The 23,464-nt window shown below is 46.2% G+C and overlaps 1 protein-coding gene across 1 annotated transcript; it reads right to left on the bottom strand.

The window, feature by feature from the left end:
- Positions 1–171: 171 nt before the first annotated feature.
- Positions 172–23,464, bottom strand: LOC145505289 (protein FAM151A-like). The gene is made up of 8 exons (XM_081487016.1): positions 23,347–23,464; positions 20,817–20,963; positions 6,178–6,330; positions 5,038–5,197; positions 3,359–3,583; positions 2,337–2,476; positions 1,315–1,458; positions 172–923 (listed from the first exon to the last, which is right to left on the bottom strand). The coding sequence occupies exons 1-8, from the start codon at positions 23,462–23,464 to the stop codon at positions 250–252; spliced, it is 1,761 nt and encodes a 586-aa protein (XP_081343142.1). The 3' UTR covers positions 172–249.

The following is a 23,464-nucleotide window of genomic DNA, read 5'->3' as shown; positions in this document are numbered from 1 at the left end:
TGTGACTGGCCTCTCCTCTGAGTTCTACACCACCTTCAAGGTTTGTGAACAGTTCCTCTTGCACAACCAGAATGACCTGGTCCCCAGCCTCCAGACCCTCTAAGCATCCTACCTGGTCACCTCACGTCCACCCCTACTCCATCCTGCCCCGAGAACACATGTGCAGTGCACTGAGGAAGCAGAGGCATTTATTCCTTCCTGCCTCCCCTGTGGGAAGCTGGGGTCCACCAGGCCAGCACCCCTGGGTGCTCAGTGTCTGCCAACATCCGCCTGCAAGTCTTGGCGGTAGCTCTCGGGTAGCCTGTAGTAGACTCGAGTCTTCTCCACAGTCCTGGCTGCCAGCAGCACTGCCTGCAGAGATGCATAGTGGCCCTGGCCAGGGCTGTGTTCCACCGTGACCGTGGCCCTGGGGGAGGCTGCCAGCAGCCGGGCCACGACTCCAGCGGGGCTCTGGCCCAGAGGCCCAGCCTGCAGCTGGAAGGACACGGGTTGCCAGAGGCCCTGGCACAGCTCCAGCATATCTGTGAGCAGCTGTTCCCTGTAGCCACTGCCCAGCACTTCCTCGGGCCAGCCTGGTGCCACTGTCACGTGGGGGAACACCTCGGCCACAGCTGTAAGCAACTCCCTGCCAGTCACATAGCCAGGGACCGTGAAACTCCCGTGGGAGACTGTGGCCTCGACCCACACAGGCCTAGACAGGTGGCCAAGGGCGGAGAGGGTGGCCAGCGTGGCCAGGGATGGCCGCAGGGCGCTAGGCTCTGCTATGTGCATGTGGACCCCCCAGCGTCCAGGGTGCGTGGCCAGCTGCTGCAGGCAGGACTCCAGTGTCAGGGCACGGCCATCTGGGGTGCGGACGATGGGCACGGGGTCCCCAGCTGCAGGCTTCTGGAGGCCCACGTCCAGCAGGATCATGCCTTCTCGGTCTGGAAGAGGCAGTGGAGGCAACAGTGTCTGGGGTTAGGGTTGTCATGGGGTGTCAGAGGCCCTTGCTGAAGTTAAAGGGACAGCAGGAGGTAATGGGGTCTGTTGATTGGATCTGGGTTCCAGGTGGAAGGGCTACTTTGTGAATGTGCCTGGGGCTCATCAGAATGGCCCAATGAGCCACTAGCTCAGCTCTGAGGCCTGTGCCCGCCTCTCTTGCAGCACCATGTGACTGAAGCCTCACAGGTTCGAATGCCAGGAGCCCCGCACTTTGGACAACGCTGCTTCCCCACCTTGCAGCCATGATGCTATGGTAACAGAGACCTGAGGTAGCTTCCCCGAGGTAACCCTTGCAGTTGAGCTAGGACCACAGGGGCTGCAGGCCGACCTTACCTGGGAGCTGCACTATTGCTGTGCTTCCATTGCCCTGGATGTCAGGAACCAGCCACTCCACGCTCAGACCCTCATCCCCAGGGTGCTGGAGAGCAGGGATCAGGCTGCCCCCGGTGTAGTAGCTTTGCTTCCGTGAGGTATTCACTGTGGGTCAGATTGCCAAGATGAAGAGGCCACCGGTCACGAGGCCTTCTGTGCACCATGAGTCCTCTCTAACCTCACAGAAAACTTCCAGGGAGCTGGAGTTCCATGTTTTGTAGATGACAGGTGACTTGCCCAAGGTCCTACAGCCAGTGGGCAGGGTTGCTGGGATTGGAACCTGATGGAGCCAAATCAGTCAGGCCCCAAAGCTGGCATTCCTCCCCCTCACCTAGATGGCTCCCAGAGCAGGAATGTTGGGTCTGATGGGTCCCCTTGAGATGGCCTGATTGTAGGCTCTCCTAGGTTTGGAGTCAAGGGAACAGGGGCTTTGGACAAAGGAACAAGCATCATTGATTAGCAGGTACAGTGGAGAAGCCATTCTCTGAAATGCTAGAGCAACCCTCAGAGAACGGTATTGCAAGGGGAAGCATCTGGGGTTTGGAATTCGCTGTTTCCAGTAGGAGCTGTGCCATGTTCAAGCTGAAATACTTTGTATAAATTATATAACTGTTCTGAACCTCAGTTTATCTATCTGTAAAATGGAATCCCTGGCTCCACGGATCTATGGAGCTTAGCATTCCATCCCAGGGTCTGGCATACAATGGATGCTTCAAATGATTCCTTCCTCTTATCTCATGTACGATTTTCCCTTTCCAATGCTCTGCCCCACCTAGCTCAGTGCTTTTGTGGGCAGAATCCACTCCATTACCTTTTTTCTCCCCTGGAGGGGGAAATGGCAACCCACTCCAGTATTCTTGCCTGGAAAATCCCATGGCCAGAGGAGCCTGGTGGACTACAGTCCATGGGATCTCAAAGAGTCAGACACAACTGAGCATGCATACACATACACCTTTTCCCACCCTCCCCAGACCCCTCCCTACTGGCGAGCTGCTTGAACTGCGACAGGAAAGGCTCAAAGATGTCATAGTAGACTTGGTGGGTGGCGGTGTTGTCCCGGATGTAGAGGAGGTCGTCCACTGACACGGGGTCCGAGGCGGACTGCCACATTGTGAGGGTGTACCTGGGGTCCAGAGAGTCAGCTTAGGGCCTTCCTGGGCCCAGCAGCCCTCCGCCCCTCTCCCATGCTCAGAAGTGAACCTGAGCTGGGGGGGTGGGCACTACCCCCTTCCTGGGGGCAGAAGAAGCCACAGAGGCCTTGGGTAGCTGAGAGCAGAGGCTGAGAAGGAGGAGAGATGGACTGGCCTGCCTCTTCACTTGGAATGTCTATTTGTGGGTCCTCTCTTAGGAAAGAGACAAAGACAGAAGAGATGAGCATGGGGCTGGGAGTGGTGGGGGTGGATTAGAGGTCAGGTATGAAGAGGAAAGAGAGTGGACCCCAGTGGGGAAAGTCTGAGGAAGGTGGTGCTGGGCAGCTGGGGGCAGTGCAGAGCTAGGGGAGGGTGGGCTTCCTCAGTCCCACAGAGCTATTAGGGGCAGAGTCTGTAGGTGCAGTTTGTGCACCCTCAGGGAACGGGTGGTTCCCAAGGGAGAGGGCTGTGGGAGGCAAATCAAGTCTCAATATAAACTCTTTCTGGGACTTCCCTGGTGGTCCAGTGGGTCATACTGTGCTTCCACTGCAGGGGATGCCTGCAGTGGTTGGGGAACTAAGATCCCACATGCTGTGTAGTGTGGTCGAAAATAAATAAACAGAAAATAATAATAATAATAAAAAAGCAACACTTTCCAGTGGACAAGCTGCCCCAGGTAATAGTGACCTGCCTGTCCCAGAGGTGTACAAGCAGAAAGCAGGGACATTATAGAGGATGTGAGCACCAGCAGAGGTTGGGCCAGATGATCATGAAGACCCTTCTAACCATCAGCATCTGGGATCTTGCTGGGGCATCAGGACTGGGAGTGGGTTTGGAGGGAGTGGGGGCTGAGGCAGGGGCCTGGGCATTCTCACCTGTCAGATTGGGCCAGCAGCCAGCTGAAGTGGGGCCAGGCGGCCCTCGCCATGACAGCCAGCACGGGGAAGGTCACTTTCTGTGGCAGTGCTCCCACTAGCTCCTGCATCTTCTCCACCATGGCCCGTGTGTACGTCACATTTGGGAAAAGGGACAGGTAGAAGGTGGTCCAGCCTGGAGACAGGGTTGCCTCAGGATACTTCTCCTGGACCAAGGCCAGGAACCTGCAGAGAATCAGAGATGCTGGTCTTTTAGAGCCCCTTCTTCATCTCCTGGGTTCTCATCAGAGTGCTAGGAAGAGGCAGGATCTATTGCATCTAGATATTAGAGCACAGTCCTGAAGAACAGGGTGGGTTACAAGTTGCTCAAAGTCCCATGATAGAGCATGGACTTTGGAATTGGGGAGGCCTGGATTTGAGTCCTGACTTTGTGACCTTGAGCAGTTCACCCAACTTCTTTGGTTCTTAAAAATGGCATCCTTTCAGGCAGGACAGGGCTTCTCAAACATCCTTATGTGGATGTGGAGATGCAATTCAAAGCCCTGGGTGTGGGATCAGGGCTCTGTCAGCTGTGAGAGTCTCTGAACTTTCAGATATTATTTAAAAATTTCATTCAGATTTTGAACTCTTACAAATGTTCATAGGCAAATCATGTTACCCTCTCCCCTTCTCCAGATTATTGAGTAACCTCACTACAAGAAGATCAACCATTTTTTTATCTTGGGCCACTAACTACAGTTTCAAACTGCTGCTTACCAAATGCACCTCAGTTTGAGACTTGATAAATATTGGATGGATGGATTGTTAGCTGACCGGTTGGAAAGATGGTTTGATGGATGAATGAATGGAGATGGACAGTAAAGAGCTGGAGGTTAGAGTCAGAAAGACCTGGCTTTGTATGTTCGCTCTGCGAATTATTAGACTTAGGCAGGTCATTTAACCTCAGTAAGATATACTGTATTACTAAAATGAAAATAATAGTACCTACCTCATTCTCATTGTAAGAGTTAAATGGTGCTCTATAACTAGACTACTTAAAACAATGCATGTGACAGATAATAAACATTCAACAGATTGAGCCTCAATTATTGTCAGCTTTCTTATCTGCAAAATGGTAAGAAAAAATGCTCCTAACCTGGCACTCCTGTGGGAAGATGAACTCAGATATAGTCTCTCCTTTTATGCGGCCACTGTAAACTTGAGTGCACCATGCAGCTGGTGCTATGTAAGTGCTGTTGTTGGTAGTGCTGGGATCTGGGGGGTGGCTGAGGGGTGGGAGGGGGAGGCCCGGGAAGGAGTGAGTGCTTTAGACTTTTGTAGCAGGCCAAGGGTTGCCCTGGTCACTGTTTGCCATCCAGGAATAAACATTATAGTAAGGGGACAAACCCGTAATCCAACAGTGAAAGCCTTGTGAAATCAGGACTTTTAGGAGAAAGTGTGAGGGAGGGTCCTCAGCAGCCTTGGACATCAGAGAAGTTTCTGGGGCAGGTAATGGCTGGTTCACCAGGAAATGGTGGAAGGGCATTCAAGGCAGAGGGAACAGCATGTGTGAAGGCTCGGAGGTCAGACGACCTGGTGTGGCTGGAGGCAAACTCAGCAAAGGTCCCCTGAGGACCTGCTGTACCAGATGTTGAAGGAAACAGACTGGACACAGCTGGAGCAGAGAGGCAAACACTCACTGTGTGGCATTGATCTCTATTGAGATGCCCACATTGGGACCCCTCTGGATGTCGGCATTGATCCACACAGGCCTTCGAACTTTCCCCTCCTCTGTCAGCCGCCGAAGGAGGTCCAGGGATGGGCCCACAGCCTTGATGCTCTTGAAGTCTAGTTTGATGCCTGTGGGGAGAGGGCCAAGGGCTTGGGAAACTGGTCCCTTGTGCTCAAGGAGGAAGGAAACAGAAGACATGGCTTCCTGGGACAGAGAGCAGGTATGGTGTGCGTGTCAGGGGTGGGAGGGAAGATAGGGACGGAATTCTGGGTGGGTGTGGAGAAGGCTTCAAACAGGCGGAGCTCTCCTGGAGAGAAAGGACTTGCCCGTGTAGGAGTGATCTTCCATCCCTCATCCCCAAGGAGGGGGAAGCAAATGATGGCTAAGGGCTTGGGACTTGGGGCTGGTGCAGGTATTGTCAAGCATCTCATGAAAAGGGGCTGTGACTCTTGGACAGGCAGGCTCAGAGAGTCCTAAGCCACCCAAGCCTGAATAGCACAAAGTCAGGCTAAAGAGTTAGAGAAGAATTTTGAAAGCCAGGCCAAGGAGATCATAATTTGTTGAGGACATGGGGAGCCATGGAGGGTTGAAGCAGGGGAGTGACATGACAGTTGGCATTTTGGAAAACTTTTCTGGGTAGGGGCTGAGTTTGGAGGCAGGAAGCCAGTGAGGAAGGAGGTCCAAGAGAAAGATGATGTGAGTGGGACTGGATCCGGGGAAATCTTCAGGGTTAGAATTGGCAGATGCAGCAGCTGAGTAGATGCAGGGGATGAGGGAGAGGCATCAGGGTGGTGCCTGGATTCTTTTGGTAACTGGCAAAGAGACATGGGAGGGGAAGGTGGAATTGGCTTTGAGCATGTTGTATCCAGTTCCATGGATTCAGAGCCTGAATGCTCATGTTTGGCCTTTTGCAGCTTACCCTGCACTTTTACAACCCTCGTTTCACCCATCTTCCCTGAGCCCAGGCCTCTAGAGTGGTCTGGAAAGCTGAGGCAAAGAGCAACTCCTGATAGGGATTGGACTTGTCTCCTAGTGGAGCGACCCTTGCACATGTGGCCTGAGGACCAGAGGGGTGGGCAGCTGGCAAGGGGCTGAGAGAAGTCCTTACCCTTCTGGGAAGAGGCCAGCACAGCCTCCAGCCACTGCTCTAGGGTGTTGTCGCTGTAGATGGCTGGGGGGTGGGCCATGATGGGAACTCCTGTCTCGTTGACTGTGCCGAGCCCTTCTATTGTGATGTCTGCCTCCAGGACCATGACGTCACCTGTTCCGTTGGACAGACAAACTTTTTAAAGCAATTTTTCTCATCATCAAAGTATTACACACTTATTATAGAATATTTGGAAAAAATAGAAAAACAGAAAGGGAAATATTCACCCACATTTCCATCATAGTTCAGTTTTTGATGTATTTTCTTCCATTTTTATCTATGTATAGTTTTTCCACAGTTGAGACCACTCAGCATATAGTTTTAATTTTTTTCTTTCAATTTTGATACATTTTCACAGTCTTTTCTGTTTCATGAAAAAAAGAAAAAAGTTGCAAAAGCCCTGATTGAGGGCAGTCACCCTGTTTCAGTTAGCGACTCCTCTGCCATTCACGAGACTCTAAATTTTAGGAACACTCAGTAGTCTCTGAATTTTTGTTACTAACAGATAATGATGTATATTTTGTTCTGACTTTCTGGTTATTTTTTACCGTGACTTGAGGAATCTGAGTCAGGGCCATGCTGGGTCTTTTTTTTTTTTAATTAATTAATTTTTTTGGTTGCGCTGGATCTTCATTGCTGGGAGCGGGCTTTCTCTAGTTGTGGCCAGCAGGGGCTACTCTTCATTGCTGTGTGTGGGCTTCTCACCGCAGTGCCTCTCTTGTCGTGGAGCACAGGCTCTAGATGCATGGGCTCCAGTTGTTCCAGCAGGAAGGCTCAGTGTGGCAATCAGCTTAGTCCTGAACCAGGGATGGAACTCATGTCCCCTGCATTGGCAGGTAGATTCTTAATCACTGTATCACCAGGGAAGTCTGCAGGGTAATTTTTAGAGCCCACATTATCAAAGTACTGTTAGAAAAATTCCTCTAACTCACATTCCTGCCAGAAATACATAAGCTGGTCCATCTCCAGGCACCCATACAGCACTGAGAATTGTTATTTTTGTCTTTTAAATATACACAGTTAACACCTCCATTGGCTGTGTGATGCCCACTGGGAGAGTTCAGTCCAGAAGCGAGTCAAGGACTTTGAATGAGAAGCAGACTGGGAAGAGCAGGCCAGGCTCTCTGATCAAGGAGTGGAGCGGAGGGTGGGTGGGGTTGCTATGAGCTCCTGCTCCATCGAAGACAGTTGGCATCAGAGGGGTCTCTTCTGTTTTATACTTGCAGCCCTGCTCCCCTCCAAGTCCATTTAGCTTATAGTCAATAGAGTGAGTGTTCCACATACCTGTCACTTCTGTTAAAAATCAAAACAGCCCTGCCCTTAGTCCTGAGAATCCAATCCAAATGCCTGCCCATAGTTTGTGAGGTCCTGTAGGACCAGCTCTGGCAAACTTTGGCATCTCACCTCGAGTCCTTGTCTCCCTCAATATCCAGCTTCCAGCCATTCCTGTTTCTCCAACATCAGTGTGCACACAAACCACCCAGGAACTGTTCAAATGCAAGTTCTGCTCAGTAGATCTGGGGTGGGACCCAAGACATCTACCAGGCTCCCCAGTGATGCTCAGACTGCTGGTCCACAGACCACACTTTGAGCCTCGAGGCTCAAATATCTTGTCTCCCATCTCTGGGCTCCTACATCTGGCTGTTGCCATGGCAACACTCTTCCCTCGACAGTTTTACTAGGCCACCTCCAGCTTATTTGTGGGTGTTGGCTTAAAATATCAAGGAGGCCATCCCTAAACCACACACCCAGTCAAAGTCAGGCTGACAGCTTATCCTTTGAGAGCTCAGCCCCCATGTAACTACTCATTTAGCACCATCCTTCCTGAGCCTAAGTGCTAGGAGCAGGTTCCAGCTCTATGCTGCCCATCACTTGGATTTCCAGTGCTATGATGGTACCAGGCCTAAAAAAGGAGCTTCAGAAATGTTTGTTGGATGGTAAAAGACTGAATTTCTTTTTTTCTCTTGGGGATGGTCTTGATCCCTGTCTCCTGTACAATGTCATGAACCTCTGTCCATAGGTCATCAGGCACTCTGTCTATCAGGTCTAGTCCCTTAAATCTATTTCTCACTTCCACTGTATAATCGTAAGGGATTTGATTTAGGTCAGACCTGAATGGTTTAGTGGTTTTCCCAACTTTCTTCAATTTAAGTCTGATTTTGGCTATAAGGAGTTCATGATCTGAGCCACAGTCCGCTCCTGGTCTTGTTTTTGCTGACGGTATAGAGCTTCTCCATCTTTGGCTGCAAAGAATATAATCAACCTGATTTTGGTGTTGGCCATCTGGTGATGTCCATGTGTAGAGTCTTCTCTTGTGTTGTTGGAAGAGGGTGTTTGCTATGACCAGTGCGTTCTCTAGGCAAAACTCTATTAGCCTTTGCCCTGCTTCATTATGTACTCCAAGGCCAAATTTGCCTATTACTCCAGGTGTTTCCTTCCTACTTTTGCATTCCAGTCCCCTATAATGAAAAAGACATCTTTTTTTGGGTGTTAGTTCTAAAAGGTCTTGTAGGTCTTCATAGAACCATTCAAGTTCAGCTTCTTCAGCCTTACTGGTCGGGGCATAGACTTGGATTACCGTGATACTGAATGGTTTGCCTTGGAAACAAACAGAGATCATTCTGTCGTTTTTGCGATTGCATCCAAGTAGTGCATTTCAGACTCTTGCTGACTATGATGGCTACTCCATTTCTTCTAAGGGATTCCTGACCACAACAGTAGATATAATGGTCATCTGAGTTAAATTCACCCATTCTAGTCCATTTTAGTTCTCTGATTCCTAGAATGTTGACGTTCACTCTTGCCATCTCCTGTTCGACCACTTCCAATTTGCCTTGATTCATGGACGTAACATTCCAGGTTCCTATGCTCTTTACAGCATCAGACCTTATTTCTATCACCAGCTGCATCCACAACTGGATGTTGTTTTTGCTTTGGCTCCATCCCTTCATTCTTTCTGAAGTTATTTCTCCATTGATCTCCAATAGCACATTGGGCATCTACCGACTTGGGGAGTTCATCTTTCAGTGTCCTATCTTTTTGCCTTTTCATACTATTCATGGGGTTCTCAAGGCAAGAATACTGAAATGGTTTGCCATTCCCTTCTCCAGTGGACCACATTCTGCAGGTCAGGAAGCAAAAGTTAGAACTGGATATGGAACAACAGACTGGTTCCAAATAGGAAAAGGAGTATGTCAAGGCTGTATATTGTCACCCTGCTTATTTAACTTATATGCAGAGTACATTATGAGAAATACTAGGCTGGATGAAGCACAAGCTGGAATCAAGATTGCTGGGAGAAATATCAATAACCTCAGATATGCAGATGACACCACCCTTATGACAGAAAGTGAAGAAGAACTAAAGAGCCTCTTGATGAAAGTGAAAGAGGAGAGTGAAAAAGTCGGCTTAAAGCTCAACGTTCAGAAAACTAAGATCATGGCAACCAGTCCCATCACTTCTTGGCAAATAAATGGGGAAACAATGGAAACAGTGGCTGGGTTTATTTTTGGGGCCTCCAAAATCACTGTAGATGCTGATTGCAGCCATGAAATTAAGACACTTACTTCTTGGAAGGAAAGTTATGACCAACCTAGACAGCATATTAAAAAGCAGAGACATTACTTTGTCAACAAAGGTCCGTCTAGTCAAGGTTATGGTTTTTCCAGTAGTCATGTACGGATGTGAGAGTTGGACTATTAAGAAAGCTGAGTGCCAAAGAATTGATGCTTTTGAACTGTGGTATTGGAGAAGACTCTTGAGAGTCCCTTGGACTACAAGGAGATCCAACCGGTCCATCCTAAAGGAGATCAGTCCTGGGTGTTCATTGTAAGGTCTGATGATGAAGCTGAAACTCCAGTACTTTGGCCACCTGATGTGAAGAGCTGACTCATTCGAAAAGATGTTGATGCTGGGAAAGATTGAGGGCAGGAGGAGAAGGGGACGACAGAGGATGAGATGGTTGGATGGCATCACCTACTCGATGGACATGAGTTTGGGTAGACTCCGGGAGTTGGTGATGGACAGGGAGGCCTGGCGTACTGTGGTTCATTGAGTTGCAAAGAGTTGGACATGACTGAGCGACTGAACTGAACTGAACTGAACTGAAAAGACTGAATAAATGAATGATAGAAAAAGCTGAGATCAGGGGCTTCCCTGGCGGTCCAGTGGCTAAGACTCTGTCTTCCCAGTGCAGATGGTATAGGTTTGATTCCTGGTTGAGGAACTGAGAGCCCACAGGTCTCACAGTGCAGTCAAAAGAGAAAAAAGTTAAGTTCAACCAGCCCAGGTCCAGAAAAGTAAAAGAGCTTGCACAAAGTTGCAGAGAATTTTTACAAATTTTTCTAAACCCTAGGTGTCTGGATTTCCAGAAGGAAGAGGAAGCTGAGTGCCAGGCTGTCCCCAGCACTGATTCAGGCACTTTGCACTGTCCCATTTCATCCTCATATTATATCTCTGGCCCAGTGCTCCAGACTCCCTGGTGTCCTCACTGGCAAAATAGGGATGAATCTCTCTGGGCTTTAACAGCACATGGACACAAATTATGTTGTATTAAAAAAATGAAAATTAAAAAAAAATGTTGTGTTTCACTGAATGTTCATTGGAATGTTCATTGAAAGGACTGATGTTGAAGCTGAAACTCCAATACTTTGACCACCTGATACAAAGAGCTGACTCATTTGAAAAACCCCTGATGCTGGGAAAGATTGAGGGCGGGAGGAGAAGGGGGCGACAGAGGATGAGATGGCTGGATGGCATCACCAACTCGATGGACATGGGTTTGGGTGGACTCCGGGAGTTGGTGATGGACAGGGAGGCCTGGCGTGCTGTGGTTCATGGGGTCGTGAAGAGTCGGACACGACTGGGGGACTGAACTGGAACTGGATAGAACTTGTCAGGGTAAAAGTGAGAATATATGAGAGCTTTGCTCTGAAGAAAAGGGACAAGGCTTCTACTGGCCAGCTATGGTTTTCTCAGGTGACTGAGAAATTTATGGGAGTGGTGAAGGCCTAGTCCTCGTACAGTACAGTGGTCCCATAGGGAAACTCACTTATTAATTAAAATGCTTGCTCGTTTTGGGGTCACACATAAGAACTGGCCATTCAGCGACCTGAGCAGCCATCTTAGAGTGCTGGAGGGAGAATCTAAGGCACATAAAAGGAGCTAAAATGACTCTGAGGTGACTCCTGGAGAAGTTCAGCTCACAAGCAGCACACAGGCCCACCACACAATTTCACTAGTGATTTTTATCCCTGACAAATTCAGCTTAAAGTGGGAAACAGAATCTCAAACACAGAAACAGAGGGGTGTCAGAAAGCCAACCTCTGACTAACATTCCAGCCAGATTCATGTACAATATGTATGGAGCTGGTATTTGCAAGGACATAGTTAATTGGGGACATTATACTAAAAGAGTTCTCAACCTAAAATGGCCAAATTGGGGCTCTTTTCATATTCCAAAATTGGTATTTTTGTGCCCACGATTAGAAAAGCCCGGCCATACTACTTTGCTTGGTATCTAGAAGTGTCTAAGAAAGGAAACTATAGAGTAACTTCTTTGCAGGAAACCAACAAGTAATTGCTTGAAACTATATCAGAACTAAAAAAGGCTGCTAGCACTGACTTTGCCAGGTCACAGGTCTAGTGGGACTGGGAAGTCACGTTTGGCGTTTATGCCATTTGACTTTTGATTTTTGGGCAATCACTTTGCCATCTTTTGAGGGCACTCTTACCACTTGGCTTTTGATTTTTGGGCATCCTTTTGCCTTCTTTTATTTGGAGTGTGACTCCCGGCTGGTGAGGTTCTGGTTTGGTTTAAGCATGCAGACATCTGGTACAAACTGATTGAGCTTATATGGAAAGTTCTTCCTCTAAGGTTCTACACTCCACCTGGGAACCCCTTGGAAAAAAATTTCAAGTGATGGGTCAACCTATAGCTATGATCCAATGACAAGAAAAATGACCTAAAAATATCAGCTCTTTATTGACACAGGATAGGGAAATGGACTGAAGTTCCCTTATGTCCAGGACTTTTCTCCTATAATCAACAGCCTGGGGCTAAGCAAACTAAGACCCCCCCCCACCCACCCCCACCCCCACCCCCGCTTCCCCAGAAGAACAATCCCTGTTGAGACCAATCTGCCCTTATTATCAGGGCCAATTTGAGCACTATCAGGTCTAAATTCTGGCTATAAAACTATGATCACAGAAAAATAAAGACGATTTTTGACAGTGTGGTAAAAATATTCTTTAGACTTCAGAGACAGCTTGAAAAAAAAAAAAAATCTCTTTAAGAATTCTTGCCCTGAGGAAATAACTCCTCCTAGGCCTTGAGACCAGAGTTCTCTAGATAACTTATTTGTTGTTGTTAAGTCACTCATTAGTGTCTGACTCTGCAACCCCATGGACTGCAGCATGCCAGGCTTTCCTCTCCTTCACCATCTCCCAGAGCTTGCTCAAACTCATGTCCACTGAGTCGGTGATGCCATCCAACCATCTTGTCCTCTGTCATCCCCTTCTCCTCCTGCCTTCAATCTTTCCCAGCATCAGGGTCTTTTGTAACGAGTTGGCTCTTCGCATCAGGTGGCCAAAGTTTTGGAGCTTCAGCTTCAGCATCAATCCTTCCAATGAATATTCAGGATTGATTTCCTTTAGGATTGACTGGCTTGATCTCCTTGCAGTCCAAGGGACTCTCAAGAGTCTTCTCCAACACCACAGTTCAAAAGCATCAATTCTTCAGCACTCAGCTTTCTTTATAGTCCAACTCTCACATCCATACATGACTACTGGAAAAACCATAGCTTTGACCTGACGGACCTTTGTTGACAAAGTAATGTCTCTGCTTTTTAATATGCTGTCTAGGTTGGTCATAGCTTTTCTTCCAAGGAGTAAGCGTCTTTTAATTTCATGGCTGCAGTCACCATCTGCAGTGATTTTGGAGCCCCCAAAAATAAAGTCAGCTGCTGTTTCCACTGTTTCCCCATCTATTTGCCAAGAAGTGATGGGACTGGTTGCCATGATCTTAGTTTTCTGAATGTTGAGTTTTAAGCCAACTTTTTCACTCTCCTCTTTCACTTTCATCAAGAGGCTCTTTAGTTCTTCTTCACTTTCTGCCATAAGGGTGGTGTCATCTGCATATCTGAGGTTATTGATATTTCTCCCAGCAATCTTGATGTCAGCTTGTGCTTTATCCAGCCCAGCATTTCACAAGATGTATTCTGCATATAAGTTACATAAGCAGGGTGACAATATACAGCCTTGACGTACTCCTTTTCCTATTTGGAACCAGTCTGTTGTCCCATGTCCAGTTCTAACTGTTGCTTCTTGACCTGCATACAGATTTCTCAGGAGTCAGGTCAGGTAGTCTGGTATTCCCATCTCTTGAAGAATTTTCCAGTTTATTGTGATCCACACAGTCAAAGGCTTTGGTGTAGTTAATAAAGCAGAAGTAGACATTTTTCTGGAAGTCTCTTGCTTTTTCAATGATCCAACGGATGTTGGCACCTTATTCTCTGGTTCCTCTGCCTTTTCTAAATCCAACTTGAACATCTGGAAGTTCACGGTTCACGTATTGTTGAAGCCTGGCTTGGAGACTTTTGAGCATTACTTTGATAGCGTGTGAGATGAGTGCAATTGTGTGGTAGTTTGAACGTTCTTTGGTATTGTCTTTCTTTGGGATTAGAATGAAAACTGACCTTTTCCAGTCCTGTGGCCACTGCTGAGTTTTCCAAATTTGCTGGCATATTGAGTATTAAATACCTGGCATTAATGTTTGTTTGTTAATCTAACTAATATATACATGTCTAAGAGTCACTAACATTAACATTAAGCAGAGTGTTTTCATTGTGTCTCGGTTTAACGTAAGTTAAATATTATTATATCTGTTACAATTTTGTCAGCAAGGAAAATTCCTCAAGTGAAAAAACTTCTAAAAAATGTAAATGAGGTGAACTTTTAGATAAACTCTATTATGAATAATTATGCTTTAGGAATGTCTGTCTAAAATACTCTCTAGATTGGGGTAACTTAAAATTCTAAGGGCTGTACTAAACTAAGTGATGGGAGTCTATTGAATAGCTAGGTCATTTCCAAATAAAATAAGATTTTGAAGCATTTATCACTGAACACTAGTTTCCTCCTACAGAAAAACTAAAGAGATTTGGGACTATTAATGAGTAATATTTATGCTATGCTATGCTAAGTCACCTCAGTCGTGTCCAACTCTTAGTGACCCCATGGACTGCAACCCTCCAGGCTCCTCTGTCCATGGGATTTTCCAGGCAAGAGGACTGGAGTGGGATGCCATTGCCTTCTCTGGAATAATGTTTGGTGTCTTCCTAAAATGTTCTCTCTAAGAAAGAAAAGGGTTTTGGAAATTATCACTGGTATTTTTGCTCACCAATCTACAGAATGCTAATATAAAGGTCATTTCTTGGTTGCTTAAGGAAAGTAGGATGTGTGTTTTCAGTGAAGAAGGTATGAGGAATAGAATTGCATTTTATGAAGGGAAAAGCAAGTAGGTCTGACTTACAGGTGGCTGTTTCAGGATGGGAGAACAAAGTATTGGGTACAGAAAGTGATAAGAAGATTTGTGGAAAGCAGACCCCGAGAAAAGAATTTTGTGCGTGGTTAGGACTGACTAAGTTTAAAATAAATTTAATTAAGTTTACTTTTAAATGAAGTTAAAAGTAAGCTGGTACAAAAGCTTGAATTTAGCTTTTCTCTATTTTGAATAGCCTTGGTAATAGATTTAAGTTTCTTTATGTCTTAAATGATCTGTTCTGAAATCCTTCATTGTAGAATAGTTATTGTTTCACAGTGACCTATAATCCTACTTGACTGAATGTTTTAAGCCTTTTTCATATTTGTTGACAAAACTTCCTAAATAATTCTAATGAAGCACTTTTGGCTTCTAGCTAACTTTGGGATGCTTCAGAGGGCCCCTGAAACATCCCAAAGAAAAATGTTACACTAGATTCATATTGAATGCAAAATCACATGGAAAGTATTGTTAAGTGAGTAATAAATCTCGGGTTATATTGTATGGTAAATGTTACTAGTTTAGCTTTATTAGAAACTATATGGAGTTCCTAAAGTTCTGATATATCTTGGTAAATGTTATCAGTCATAATTCTAGCTACTATTTTAAAGTGTTGTCACAGCACTTAACCAAGTTTCACAAAAATGCTTCCTCTTCAAGAAGATTTGTAAAAAGGACTTTTGGATAAATACAAGTTTCTGAACTGGGTAAGTAATTAAAGGATTCTAATGAAAAACCTGGTGACTTCACAAAGGTTAGCAAAAGGACTGAATGAACTGGCAAGCATGCTAATAGCTTTTCTGGTTTCTATATGAAAAATTACTGGTTTGAATCTGTGTTTTCCAGGTGTAAGAAAAACCTTCCCTTCAAATTAATTATGACAACAATTTGGTAAAATTATACTTTAGAAACAAATTGAAACATTTATTATTTCTCTCTATCTGACCCCTCCAGAAATTGGAAACTCTGCTTCTAGTAACTTTATCAGATAAGTTAGGAAAGTTATGTCACTAACAGCTACAAAAATCTCAAGGAATTTTGGAGACCTTGAGAAGGGAGGAATCCACCTAGGTCTGTTAGGTGAAAGGTGAAATCTGTGATCAGCCTTCAGTGTGACTTTCCTATCTCTGAAAGGTTTTATTTTAAAAGTTCAGTCTGAGATGCTATAAAAACTTCGGCAAAGCCAAAAAGCCAATGGTCAATTATGGTTACATAAATCATCAGGCCAAATTTATTGACACCACACCTATTTCACAAACAAACTAGTCTTAAATCGGTTATATTTGGTAAAAACAAAGGTAAATTTAGGGAGAAAAAGATGTTTCAATGATTGTTAAATCCCAATTTGTTAATGGAGGTCTGTATCTACTAAGACTCATTTCCTGATAGTTCTTTGCGATTATACTGTATTAGTGTAAAATTTAACTGAATTTTTAAAGGACACTCTAAATTAGTTTCTGAAGCTTATCTCAGTAATCTATCTTTGAGTGAAGATCAGATGCCTCAAGGCCTGCAACCAAGACCAGAAAAAGGCATAATTTAAGGAACTGTCTCCTACCTGGATGGAAGGACTTTTTTATCAGAGGAAGCTGCAGTACGCTAGGACAAAAAGAAAATGACACTAGAAGTAGACAGCTTGCCCTAGATGCTGGACCTGATTCATATGGTCAGTTATAATGTTTTCATGACTTCTTGGACCTTTGCCTATAAATCAAATGTTTTCTATCATGGACATGATTCTATGCTAGTTTAAAACTCAATCCAACTGTTGGGTTTGTGGCCAATTACCTGTGTCTAATACTTCTGGATTACCTTGGTGGATTTTTCCCCTCCAGGGCTCTGATTGGATACCCCCTAGCAAATTTATTTTAGAAAATAATTTAGTCCTCTTCTGTCTATTCATGATACTACTAGATGGGATCCTCTCACCTGGCCAATTAATAATACCTGCTCTGACTCTGGCCATAGATTTAAGTTTTCTCTTAGGGTCACTCAAAGTCCAATTAGAATGGCAAGCTAAGTCTCAATCAAAAATTGTAACCTCTTGTCTACTAAAAGGAAAACTCGCTCAATTATGGGATGGATCTATATGGTTAACACCACGCTATGGTCACTTAAGTTTAAAAGCTCCTCTAAGAATAATCAACCTAGTAATATTATGAAACTGGGCTGGGTGCCTTATGAATTATGCCTACTATTACCCTTAGAGAGAGTAAGTGATATGGAACTCGGAGGATTTGTGGTTCTAATTAATGGCCTTGGCATCTGGAATGGATGGGAAGGTGTAGCCTGGGATTACCATGAACTCAAGGTCATATACATAACAAATTAGAGGTAACTCAAGCTAATCTAACATTGATGCAAGCTCAATGAGTCAAGACATCTGTATTCTACTGGTACGATCCTTTAGCAGCTATTTTTCATGACTTCAGTGGGATTGGAGGGTGTAATTGATCATATTGAAGCCTTAACAACTTTCACTCAACAAACTTCAAATGATAGTAACCAAGCTATTAGCCTATTGAACTCTGAGGTCTCAATGATGAGAAAGGTGGTACTACAAAACCCATGGGTGTTGACATCATTGCAGCATCTCAGGGAGGTACCTGTGCCATAATTCAAACTGAATGCTGTGTTTTCATATCTGATGAATCCTTTAATGTAACACATTTGATGAACCACATGAAAAATCAGATTTCTGCCTTAAGTGATCCATTCCCTATTCTTGACGATCTTTTAAAAAACTGGTTTGGAAAAGAAAAAAAAATGATTTGGTGCAGGAGGCTCAAGGCTGAAATATTTATTTATAATTCTGCTAATGTTGTTAGTTGTATTATTTGTATTTTGCCTGTTTTACAAGATCATTGTTTCTTGTATTACCAAGTGGATGACTGAGCCTCCAACGAAAATAATGTTGACTAAACTTGAAGCAGTTGATCAAATGTGTAGCTTGATATGTTATCAATGATTATAATAGTGTAACTCTAGATACGGGAAGATGCAATGAGAGGGAATCTTACTTTTTTGGACCGTAACTAGAAGACAGGTGTACAGAGATCTTTGACTATTAAGACCTAGTTCAGTAATAGCGCATTGAGTGGCCTATCAACAAAAACCTTCAGAATCGGGAATGAGCCTTCCTAGTAATACGGGACAAAACGGTCATGAGACGCCTTCCCAAGTTTCCTCATAGCTCAGTCAGTAAAGAATCTGCCTGCAATGCAGAAGACCTGGGTTCAATCCCTGGGTCAGGAAGATCCCCTGGAGAAGGAAATGGCAACCCACTCCAGTATTCTTGCCTGGAGAATCCCATGGACAGAGGAGAGGAGCCTAGCAGGCTACAGTCCATGGGGTCGCGAGAGTTGGACACAACTTAGTGAGGAAACCACCACCAAGTATGGTTGGTTTATGACCACAAGGGGGCACTGTCAGCTCTAAACTGGCACTTGCCAAGACCATTGACGCTGACTGGACAACAAGGGCATTTGCCCTCTGCTTCTGTGGAGATTGAATCCAGTGCTGCTGCAGCTGGTGACCCTTCAATACCCGCTGATGGAGTTCAGGGTGGAGTGAGCTACTCTCTGCTCCGGGGAACCTGGTTTGACAGGTCTTTAGATAGGTGGATATTTTTCCTTTCATCTCCTCATATCTATAAAAGCACTAAATACCTTCCTGATGACATCAGATCCTCGTGGCTAGGAGAAAACCTCTTGTAAAGTAAGCATTTGGTTGCACTGAACTCCCCCTTCACCAAAATCTTTTATGTTGACCTTCCCCCACTACCTCTTTGGAGCAGTATGAGGAGCATACTCTCAGAGCTAAATGAGGTGATGCCTCCCAGGCTGCCGTCCTCATTTTACTCCAGATGAAACTTAACTCATAACTCTTGAATTGTGCATCTTTTTAGTTAACAGTTGTGGTGACCAAAATAGGACTCGAACACTTGCAGCTCTCAAGCTGTGCATCTTTTTTACTTGGCAAGTAACTCACTCAACTAGGATGATCACATGTCCCCATTTGCTTGGGATAATCTGGTGTATTCCTGTATTCCTGTTGTTTCAGCATAATTGTTAATAATGACCTCTTTCATGACCAAAATGCCCTGGTTTCATCCTACCAGTCCACATTTGGCAGAGGGAAACACTGAGCTGCAGATGGGTGAAGTCACTTGTCCCAAACCACTGCTTTGGTAAATGGTAAAATGTAGAATTTGAGCCCACATCTGTCTGCCTCCCAAGCCTTTGCTCTGGCCGCTCCCATCCACATAGATGTCCGGTGTGACTTCACCAGCCTAACTCTGGCCTACCATTGCTTCCCCTCAGGATCCCTACCCCAGCTGTGGAGCCACCCTCCTCCCATAGACCCACCCCAGGGACCTAGCAGGACCCTCAGGGGGGAAACTGGGTCCTACCCACCCCTGTGGCTGTACTGACAGGTACCTCTGCATGCTCCATGCAGTTACGCACTGCCTGGTTGGGGCCCTTAGCTTTCTTCTTGGCCAAGGTCATAACTTGGTGGGGCCTGATCCCTATCTGCTGCCCTAGGACCTACCTGAGATGAGCCTGGGGCTGGCAGAGCCTCTTTGCCTTCCCTCAGGCCTTATCTCCCAGTTAAGAGTTCTCCCTCTTGCCAGGGAATTCTCTCTCCTCCTTATCACCCAAGTCTGACCATTAGCCTCCCAATCCTGAAGCAGCAGCAAACTGGCTCCACCCAGCCTCTGATGCCCTCCCCTCTGCTAATCACCAAGCCTGCCTCCCCCAGGAAGTCTTTCTAAGGACTCATTCATTCATTCAACAAACCTTTCCCAGTCACTTACTCCCAGGCCCTGGTGACTCTGCAGGAGATAAGAGTCAGAGGCCTCGAGCCTGGGTTTTATTCTGCTTCAGACCTACTGTGTGACCTTGGACAAGACCCTCTCCCACCCAGGATCTCACTTTTCTAAAACTGAGGGGTTTGGGTAGAGCAGTGGTTCTCAAGGTGTGATCTTGGGGTCAGCAACATCAGCGCCACCTGGAAACTTAGTAGCAATGCAAATTCTCAGGCCCCATCCCAGAACCACTGAATCTGAAACTCTTCTGAAGCATGCTCAAACTGGGGACCCTTCTTTTCATCTCAAATAGTCACTGCTTCAGAATTAACAAGCACATTCATGAACATGATTTAATGAGCTTTCCCACAGTGCTGAAAAAGCGTTCTCCCCTGTTGAACTGGGCCAGGCATAATGCAGTGATTCAGAGTATGGGGGCCAACCACTGGGGGTTCTGATGCTGGCTTGCTGTTGTTATTGTTTAGTCGCTAAGTCGTGTCTGACTCTTGCTACTCCGTGGGCTGTGGCCTGCCAGGCTCTTCTGTCTATGGGATTTCCCAGGCAAGAATACGGGAGTGGGTTCCCATTTCCTTGTCCAGGGGATCTTCCCAACCAAGGGATCAAACCTGTGTCTCTTGCATTGGCAGGTGGATTCTTTACCACCGAACCACCTTGGAAACCCATGATATTGGCTTAGCCACTTTCAAACAGTGTGACCTTAGTGTGAAGTTCGGTAAGTCACTGAAATTTTCTGAGCCCCCATTTTCCTTCTGTGGAATGGCACCCACAAAACAGGCTGCTTGTGGTTCCAGGAGCCCCAACATGACTGAGTGTGTGCATCCCCGCAGGGAGTGTGGCTGATTAGCTGCCATCATCATTGGGGATCAGAGGCTCAGGAGTTATATTAAGACAATTCGCTCAGACTTTTTCACTTGTTTTGGTAGTGCTAGAACTCAAACACATCTTCTGGCTCCTCAGATTTGAGAGCAAAGGCCTCCTTAGCAGGCAAGTTTTCTCCTGGCAAGGGCTGGGAGGGAGAGCAGGATGTGACCTTGGACAAAGACATCTCCCTACAACCTGAGCCAGTCACATAACCAGTGAGCCCTCACTTTCTCAAGTGGGATAATGGCAAGAACGTGGCCATACCCATCCTAATGCTACCTCACAGGTAATGCTGTCTTAGCCCTGCCTCCACCCTCCCTCCATCTTCTCCACCTCTGCCCCAGCCTGCCCCATCCTGGCAACTGGACTTACTGCTGAGGGCAGCCTTCATCTGCTCCTTGCTGTTGGCACGGTGGTACCAGGTGACCAGCAGGCCATCCCTTTGGTTGATCTGACCCAAGCTTAGCAGATAGTCCAGCATGTCTGCGTCAGAGCGGCAGGTCCCATCTTGTTCACAGCCTGGAATCAAGGCCAAGGAGGCTGTTAGCATCAGTTCTTGCCCCAGCCCAAGACTCTTGTCTGTACATCCTACTAACCCTCTCTGGGCCCCAGGGACATGTTCATCCTGACATCTAGTAGAGAGATAGTGGACCCCAGAGTCATCAGTGCTGTGAAAGAGAAACATGTGGGGTCCTGAACACAAGGATACTCTGCACCAGCCTGGGGACATTAGGAAATTCACTGATGAGGGAACATTTAAGGGAAACATAGAAGGATGGGTGTGTAAATTTGACCAAAAGAAGGGACTAGGTTATTCCAGACAGAGAGAAAAGTATAAGCAAAGGTTTAGCCATAGGAAATGTGTGATTGCATAAAAGAATGGCCATTGCCCTGGTACAGATACAGAGAAATGGGATAGGACAAGATTGGAAAAGAGGCCTGTGATCCAGTTATAAATGACCCACAGTTCAGTCAGTCACTCAGTTGTGTCCGACTCTTTGTGACCCCATGGATTGCAGCATGCCAGGCTTCCCTATCTATCACTAACTCTTGGAACTTGCTCAGACTCATGTCCATCGAGTTGGTGATGCCATCCAACCATCTCATTCTCTGTGATCCCCTTCTCTTCCTGCCTTCAATCTTTCTCAGCATCAGGGTCTTTTCCAGTGAGTCAGTTCTTCGCATCAGGTTGCCAAAGTATTGGAGCTTCAGCTTTAGCATCGGTCCTTCCAATGAATATTCAGGACTGACTTCCTTTAGGATGGACTGGTTGGATCTCCTTGTAGTCCAACGGACTCTCAAGAGTCTTCTCCAACACCACAGTTCAAAAGCATCAATTCTTTGGCACTCAGCTTTCTTTATAGTCCAATTCTCACATCCATACATGACCACTGGAAAAACCATAGCCTTGACTAGATGGACCTTTGTTGACAAAGTAATGTTTTTGCTTTTTAACATGCTGTCTGGGTTGGTCATAACTTTCCTTCCAAGGAGTAAGTGTCTTTTAATTTCATGGCTGCAATCACCATCTACAGTGATTTTGGAGCCCCCCAAAATAAAGTCAGCCACTGTTTCCACTGTTTCCCCATCTATTTCCCATGAAGTGATGGGACCAGATGCCATGATCTTAGTTTTCTGAATGTTGAGCTTTGAGCCAGCTTTTTCACTCTCCTCTTTCACTTTCATCAAGAGGCTCTTTAGTTCTTCTTCACTTTCTGCCATAAGGGTGGTGTCATCTGCATATCTGAGGTTATTGATATTTCTCCCGGCAATCTTGATTCTAGCTTGTGCTTCATCCAGCCCAGCGTTTCTCATGATGTACTCTGCATATAAGTTAAATAAGCAGGGTGACAATATACAGCCTTGACGTACTCCTTTCCCGATTTGTAACCAGTCTGTTTGTCTGTCCATGGCCAGTTTTAACTGTAGCTTCTTGACCTGCATACACGTTTCTCAGGAGGCAGGTAAGGTGGTCTGGTATTCCCTGGGTGCCAGCAAAAAAGCATGGGATATATGCTGGAGATAGTGAACAAGTTTGTGTTTAGAAAGTTCTCCTTAGTGGCAGGGCGAGCATGGGTTGGCGAGAGCAGGCTGGTGGCAGAGACTGTGTGGGAAGGGGTGGGCTGAGGCAGGGGTCCAGCAGGAGGGGGGGAGCTGAGAGGTCAGGGTGAGCAGGGAATGGAGATAGAGCTTGGGAAGGAAGAAGCCTTGAGGCACAGGTATGAGGCAGAAGGAGAAGAGGCTGCTCCCAGGTCCCCATGTGGGTGGAGGGCCCTTCATCAGGAGAAGGTGCAGGGGGGTGAGGGTAAGTTCAGCTCAGTCCACGGAGTGTGATGTCTGCATGACCCTCCAAGAAGAAGTGTTCATCCAGAAGCATGGAAGGATAGCTGAAGCCTGGTAAAGGAGGAAGGGAAACAAAGTTAATGAGACTGTCTGTTGGAGATCAAATCTTGGTGGGATTGGTGATAGGAGGGGCAAGTAGAGCTGTGGATGGAGGATAAGTCTTGGTAGTCAATCCTGAAGGAAACCAACCTTGAATACTCATTGAAAGGGCTGATGCTGAAGCTGAAACTCCTATACTTTGTCCACCTGATGAGAAGAGCAGACTCACTAGAAAACTCTGATGCTGGGAAAGATTGAGGGCAGGAAGAGAAGGGGATGTCAGAGAGGATTAGATGGTTGGATGGCATCACCAACTCAATGGACATGGTGATGGTTAAAGACAAGAAAGCCTGGAGTGCTACAGTCCATGGGGGTCACAAAAAGTCGGACATGACCTAGCAACTGAACAACAGGGAAGAGAGAGGAGGCCATCAAGGTTGTTGACGGGGACAGAACTTTATGGGGGCAAAGAGCGAGAGATGGAGGAAGCCAACCAGATGGCATGCCTGGGTGCTCCTACCTGGCAAGATGGTGCGCTTCTGCAGCGAGAAGCCCAGGACCATTGCGATGGCGAATACCACAGCCACACTGACACCGCCGACAATAGCCCACTTCCAGCACCCCTTCTTGTTGGCCAT

Source organism: Giraffa tippelskirchi, chromosome 5 (genome assembly GCF_054371585.1).
Source record: "Giraffa tippelskirchi isolate mGirTip1 chromosome 5, T2T-mGirTip1v1.2.pri, whole genome shotgun sequence".
Classification (NCBI taxonomy): Eukaryota; Metazoa; Chordata; class Mammalia; order Artiodactyla; family Giraffidae; genus Giraffa; species Giraffa tippelskirchi.
Note: the sequence above shows the minus strand (reverse complement) of the source record. Positions and strands in the feature narration are given on the sequence as shown.

Coding starts and splice junctions, on each gene's coding strand:
- LOC145505289 (XM_081487016.1), bottom strand. CDS start 23,464: ATGGCCAACAAGAAGGGGTGCTGGAAGTGGGCTATTGTCGGCGGTGTC. Junction 20,964..23,346: donor GAAGCGCACCATCTTGCCAG/GTAGGAGCACCC, acceptor CCTTGATTCCAG/GCTGTGAACAAGATGGGACC. Junction 5,198..6,177: donor GCTGGCCTCTTCCCAGAAGG/GTAAGGACTTCT, acceptor CTCTCCCCACAG/GCATCAAACTAGACTTCAAG.